This window comes from Centruroides sculpturatus, unplaced genomic scaffold (assembly GCF_000671375.1).
Source record: "Centruroides sculpturatus isolate CEXI.00-Female unplaced genomic scaffold, Cexi_2.0 scaffold4490, whole genome shotgun sequence".
NCBI lineage: Eukaryota > Metazoa > Arthropoda > Arachnida > Scorpiones > Buthidae > Centruroides > Centruroides sculpturatus.
In genome coordinates, this window is record NW_019388582.1 from 1 (window position 1) to 6,572 (window position 6,572).

The 6,572-nt window shown below is 26.9% G+C and overlaps 2 protein-coding genes across 3 annotated transcripts; both read right to left on the reverse strand.

The window, feature by feature from the left end:
• Positions 1–1,132: 1,132 nt before the first annotated feature.
• LOC111617003 (cytochrome P450 4C1-like) lies at positions 1,133–1,706 on the reverse strand. The gene is made up of 3 exons (XM_023358348.1): positions 1,697–1,706; positions 1,426–1,605; positions 1,133–1,358 (listed from the first exon to the last, which is right to left on the reverse strand). The coding sequence occupies exons 1-3, from the start codon at positions 1,704–1,706 to the stop codon at positions 1,192–1,194; spliced, it is 357 nt and encodes a 118-aa protein (XP_023214116.1). The 3' UTR covers positions 1,133–1,191.
• A 45-nt stretch (positions 1,707–1,751) lies between these two features.
• On the reverse strand, positions 1,752–5,115 carry LOC111617001 (cytochrome P450 4C1-like). Of its 2 annotated transcripts, none has more exons than XM_023358347.1 (5): positions 5,027–5,115; positions 4,213–4,282; positions 3,291–3,347; positions 3,031–3,228; positions 1,752–1,996 (listed from the first exon to the last, which is right to left on the reverse strand). In XM_023358347.1, exons 1-5 carry the CDS (start codon positions 5,059–5,061, stop codon positions 1,802–1,804), a joined length of 555 nt encoding a protein of 184 aa, XP_023214115.1. In that variant the 5' UTR covers positions 5,062–5,115; the 3' UTR covers positions 1,752–1,801. The 2 variants fall into 2 exon arrangements, with proteins under 2 accessions (XP_023214115.1, XP_023214114.1); XM_023358346.1 differs by having other exon boundaries at positions 3,291–3,417; positions 5,027–5,109.
• Positions 5,116–6,572: the final 1,457 nt, after the last annotated feature.

The following is a 6,572-nucleotide window of genomic DNA, read 5'->3' on the forward strand; positions in this document are numbered from 1 at the left end:
GATAATTATATTTCGGAAGTTAGTTTTAATATAAAATACCATTTAGCAACGTTCGCGATTCCAACTTTCCAATGAGCAATTCATGAGCAAATCTCGCACTGCTGCCTGTTTCTAGATAGTGTCGCTATTTTGAAATTTATTTTGACAATATTCTCGGTCTCCCGAGAACTTACGAGTCTGGTTTTTGTTATGCGCACTTAATTTGAGCACCTAATACCTAATCGAAGAGATATAGGCAAATCCCAGATAAGAAGGTAAAAATACCGTAATAGATTTAAACGCTCAACTTAAGCAAGGATAAAGATGATAACTACATCTTTTACATTTCTTTGCAGAAAATATTTTTATTACAATCAAAACATTTCACAACGTATATCTGTATAAACAGTATGAAAAAAAAACAAGTTTCCTCCTTTGATTTTTACTTCAATGTTTTTATTTTTGTTTTCACTGTGGCTTACAATTTTCAAGTACAGAACATCACATCAATTTATACATTTAAAGTTTTTTACTTGTAATTTTGTACAAAAATTGTATTTCATTTACGGAATTCAATTTTTATTCCTATAATATATAATATCGTGTTAAGTTTTGGACCTTTTTCTTTGGAAATTGTATTGATTTTATATGAAAGGGAAGTAGGTTTTATCGAACTCTCTGCCATATAATCATAGTATTTGTATTAATGAAAGGTAAATATTAATTAAGTAGTCAAATATTTTATATATTTGTATTAAATTTGAATTCGTATAATGTTCATTCTATAGCATATAAGAAAAATACTAAAATAAAATACAAATATATTGTATTCAACACATCATTACCTAAATCATTTATGTTCGGCCTATTTTATGCAATACAGATAAAGACCAACCATAGATTGTTAAAAACAGTTAAATTTACGTAAACTTAAATATCAGAAATTATCAATGTGATAAGTAAATAAAATGTAACAAACAGCGAAAAATAATATTATTGTAAACCAGATTTAATAATAATAATCATAATACATTTTATTTTCATCACTTTTACCTATAAAAATGTAAATTACAATTTATGAGTAAAGTTTAATAATACGTAGAATTATTTCGATACAGTTTTTAAGTGCACTTTTCTAGATTATATTATACAGATCAATGTTTATATATATTTGTAATAAAAATTACCCCAATGATCAGGTTATCTCATATTTTACAACATACGTCTTTGTTCTACACACATTTTTATACCTGATACTGGAGTCAAAAGAACTTCCACGGAAGTAACGATCTTATCCTGAGGATCCAAAGAGTAAACTTTAAAATTACGAAGAACATTTGCTAAAACCATTTTCATGTTAATCATGGCAAGTTTATATCCTGTAAATTTAAAAAATTATAATATAATATTTTGTTTTGTTTTTGTATTTATTCACTAATCACTTACCGAGACAATTTCGTGGCCCGGCAGAAAATGCCAGAAATGCATAAGGATGAAGATTTTTATAGTTTTCAGGTAAGAAACGGTCTGGATCGAACACTTCGGGATTTTCGTAAACGGAAGGATTATGATGAATGCCACAGATATTTACGATAAGAGTCGAATTTGCAGGCAACACGTAATTACCTATTTCAATGACAACGATTAAGTACTTCAAGTTAATAAAAAATAAAAAATATTTTTATCGAAAAACAAATTTCAAGATATCAAAAATTACTTATTTTCATTTCCGATTGGTTTTTTCTTGCTATTAAAAAACCAGGAGAATAGATTCTCATCGACTCCTAAAAATTGTAACATATAAAACTAATCCTTGAATGTATTAAAGAAAGTAAAAAGTTACCTTAATTACGCATTCTAAGTACGTCATTTTCGTCAGGTCATCGATAGTGATATCTCTTTTCATATCATTTTTGAAAATTTCTTGAAATTCTAGATACACTTTCTCTTGTATTTCGTGGAATCTTCCCAGGAAATAAAGAGTCCATGACATAACGTTAGAGGTTGTATCGTAACCCTGATATTAAAATACGTTGAAAAAAAATGTAAAACTTCTTTTTGTATAACTGACATTTGCAGTAAAATAAATACTGTATAATAAACTTGTAAAATTAGGATATGGAATGCACAAATTCTTTTATATTCCTGTCATACCAGTTTACAATGCACGATCACATTCCTTGCAGCAAGCAGTTAACGTAGTTCTTCGTACTTTAACTTTATCTTTATTTACTCCCGATTCCGGCAGAGCATAATCCAGTCAATGGACGAAGTACACGTTAAATTGTTTACAAACTGTGTAATTAGTCGAACGAAAAAGTTAAATACACATCTTGAATTATCTTGACTTACGGCAACATATTACAAGTCATAATATATGACGTATATTTACGACTTTTTCTGTTATTATATTTCGGTCATCACCTCAGACATTACTTGCTTTGAATACTTTCAATAATGTTTATAAAAGGAATTTTATTAATTACACTAGTAAAGATAATTAGATAACAGAGAATAGCTTACAAAACTGAGTCACAAATTTACAAACTACTATATTATATAATCATTAGAGAAACCGAATTCGATGTTAAGTCGAAAAAGTAAGGCTCGAATTTCGTGCTTTAATTACACACAATAATTATACTAATAATGTTTAAAAATCACCAGTAGATACACATTTTAAATTTTTAAAAATTATATTTTTCCTGCGTCTATATGAATAGAGAAAATATACAGTAATTAATACCGAAATTACAAATATTATTTACTGTAATAATTAATTATGAATGAAATGTAATGATTTCACAAACATCTGAAATTGAATGCAATTTCTAATTATAAGAAAGTAATTATGATTATTTTTGAAATAGGTTTATATTATATTTTAATTATAATTTTCGTCGCTGAATTAAGTTTTTGTGAAATTATTTATATTTAAATACGTTGTTTAGAAAAACATTATTTCAAAATAATGAAAATAATATCATTGAAATACATGCGTGCACGATTACATAATTATTTCCGATTACACCTTTAATAAATTCTGCCTACCGCAAAAATAAAGCCTTCCATATCTCTGATAACGTCTTCTTCCGACATTAAACCTTGTTTGACATGAAGATCCAACAATGAATCAATAACACGCTGTTTTGTTTTGATCTTTGGTTCCTCTTCATTATGTGTTTTTTTGTCTAAGGAATGTTGCTGCTGCATTTTTTTCATATAATTCTCTTTTTTTCTTTTGAACACCTATACATTAAATTAAATCATTAAATACTTAATTCAAAATTCCATTCACAAGTTGGATTTACCTTTTCGTGGAAACGATGAATTATTTCAACGTCTCTCTTGTAATTTTTTCCTATTTTCTTCATGAAAAAAATTGGGGAAAACCAGTACAAAGGATTTGTAATCAATTCAAAAGTATTTTTCACAGTTCTAAATTTTAATATAAATTTTTATTATATCAAAAGATAATTAATGCAAATTTAAAGCTTGTATAAAAAATAAAGTACTTTCAACTATTAAATCTACATAAAATTTAACATTATATATTTCTTGTGAAAAACATAATAGTATTTTCTTAAATTAAAATAATTTGTAATACATAAAATTTATTTAAATTACAAATTTTTCTAAAACTTTTTTTTATGTTTTTTTTAAAAAATGCAGGGAAGTTTGCAGTTATTTCATATCGTAATTAATTTATTTTTAAGAAATATTAAAAATAAGTTTCGGACTGTATATTTTTATATTTTGATTAGATGTTTAAACGTAAGTTTTCGCTATCATATAGACTTCTTCTATAGTACTGATACAACAGAAGAAAAACACAAAGATTGATAAATACTAGTTATTCATTGCGACAATGGTATGCTTTGCGGGAAGTTCTTCTGTCTTACATTTGTCATTAATTTGAAAATCTTTCATACTTACATAATGAACGCATTGTATTCGTTTAGAATCTCGATACTTTTTTCTACATATTGTTCTAACAAGTCTGTATTACGATCAGCACGTATACAAAAAACACTTCATTTGTACAAACTTATAATATTTGGTTAATTGATAAACAATCAAAATTTGAAATGTTTTCCTTCTACTGAAGTTGACTCGAACATTTGAAATTTTTCATCAGATATAAACCAACTTTATATTATTTAACATAGAAATTACATTTGTAAATATCATTTGAAAAATGAAGAAATATATCTGGAACGGAATTTTCCTTACCTCTGTATTGCGGACACGTATTCTTGTTCGTTCGTAGTCTGAGAATGTAGAGCAACTCCGACTACTATGTCTACATAAAAATAAATTGATATTTATATTTTATAAATAAATAAACAACCTCAATTGAAAATGATATTCAGTTTCGGGAAGGCATCGCAGAACAAATAATTTAAAAAAAAAGTACTGAACGAAACAGGAAAGTAATCAAGTAATTGTAAAAGCCTTACTGTCCTTAAATTCTAATGTTATTGTTAATTGTCTACTTGGACTTTACTTATTAATAAGACTTTATACTGGTGTTTAAAGATCGGCACAGCAATGAGAGTTACTTCATAAAGTACTATTAATAAGTATAAAGTCCTGTTAATAAGTAAAGTCCAAGTAGACAATTAACAATAACATTACGAAAGCAATCAGTTCCGCCATGCAAAATTGATTATAGTCAGTTTTAGTTTTAACTACAGTCGGTAGACAGGGATAGTGTTAATAAAAATGATAGTTATTCAAGAAACGAAGTCGTCCTGTGTGTCAAAATTTTACACAAGTAAGTCCGTAATTACCGGAAAACATGTAAGTGGTAAAAAAAACTGTTTGCATTCCTGCCACTGTTCATTGTTGGTTTCGGTAAGGAAAGTTCAGTAGCTCATTTTTCTTGCAGTGACATATAAATGAATATATATTATTTTTTAAAAATTGATTTCATACTTTTTCTACGTAATAAGTAAGAAGTGGAAAAAATGAAAATTTTATAATATGTGTTAACAAATTGATATTTATAATTCTTAATTAAATATTTTACATTAGACTTTAATACCTGCAATTATATCCAGAGTGCAATATTTCATCCATTCCAGGATATCGAATATTTCATTCTTTTGCAATTGTTTGAGTTTCTCCACTAAGACGTTTGAATGCTCCATAAATATATTTTGATCATNGGAAGATTCATTTTTAACTCCTGGCCGTTGTCTTTACTTTCTGAAAAATTAATATCTGTTATAAAAATAAAAGTTGATAACGAGCAATCATTATTGCGACATCGTCAGAATGCCGAGCAGCAACTTTTTAACCTATGTTTAATTAATTTAATTTACAATATACGCCTTCGACTTAAATTAGTGGTTTCTTGCGCCTGTACATCATACTTTTTCATCAACAACAAAATAATACCTGTCATCTATCAAATACTTTCAAAGGAAAATATTTGAATTGAAGTAATTTGACTTCTGATTTTCAACGAATGTTCGTATATAATTATTCAGGGCCGCACTTGCGAAGAGTGTCCACGGCTTGTCTCCTTAGTATATCTTTCCTCCTTCTTCAAATTAAGGAATGACTATCAGACAGTCAATGGACAGTAGGAATTTATAGGCCTACAGTTATTTCGAATCGCAGCTCAATAACTATATATCGTATGTCATAAAAGTATTTTGTTTTCATTTTGTTACATTTGATTTATTCATACACGTACTTAATATATTGTATAGCAATTGTACAAATAAGTTTCGTTATCCATGTTAGGATATGCAAAATGTATATTTTCGAATAATTAGTAGATTTTTTTTAACTTGTTAAAAATATTTTTATTGCGAAATTTTGTTTCCTTGTATTGTAGACACTTCAGTAAAGTAGAAGCACTTTGTTTCTGATTAAATGGCCTGGACATAGTGACCTGTCATTGATTTTATTAAATTTTAGTAATTTAAGGTCTAGAGATGGAGAGATATAAAGGTATAATATAACGAAGACTTTACAAGTTATTAAAGTTTACAATATTTTATAAAATTTATCTTTACTGTTAAAATTAAGTGTTTTACAATTTTATAATTAATAATGGAAAAATATTTTTAAAATCTTATAACTTATGAAGTTACACACATATTATCAGTAGTATATTTATAGATATAAAAGTGATTTTTTAAAGTAAAATCTATTAACAGTCGGTAAAGTTTGATAATTCGCCGCTGGAATTTTTATAACGCTAAATATTATTGCGTAATTATAAAATTCACTAGTTGTATTATTAATGTAGTAAGAATGGAAACAAATTTTTGGTCATAAACTTTTTGTCGATTTTTACACAATTCTTCAGTTATTTAATTAATTTAATTTTATAAATTCTCGTTATTTTGAAATAAAACTTTCAAAGACACCAAAAAAGAGGTGGTCTGTTGTCAAAAGAACTTTTAAGTGTATGCAGACGTTTTCTAGATTTTCCATTATCTTGGTGTCGCGAAAATCCCTCGTTGTAAATTAAGTCGAAATTGCAGAATTTGGAATTGCCAAAACGATCCAAAGAATTTATTTAAAGTTCAGCACTTTCGTACTGTTTATCGCGGACATTAAATATAAATATTTTA

What these genes read in the sequence shown, in the direction of transcription:
- LOC111617003 (XM_023358348.1), bottom strand. An exon ending in CGGGCCACGAAATTGTCTCG is followed by an intron (nt 1,359 to 1,425) that starts GTAAGTGATTAG and finishes TTAAATTTACAG; the next exon opens with GATATAAACTTGCCATGATT.
- LOC111617001 (XM_023358346.1), bottom strand. Translation starts at nt 5,057, where the DNA reads ATGAAATATTGCACTCTGGATATAATTGCAG. An exon ending in CACTCTGGATATAATTGCAG is followed by an intron (nt 4,283 to 5,026) that starts GTATTAAAGTCT and finishes ATTTTTATGTAG; the next exon opens with ACATAGTAGTCGGAGTTGCT. An exon ending in TGGAAGGCTTTATTTTTGCG is followed by an intron (nt 1,997 to 3,030) that starts GTAGGCAGAATT and finishes TTTTAATATCAG; the next exon opens with GGTTACGATACAACCTCTAA.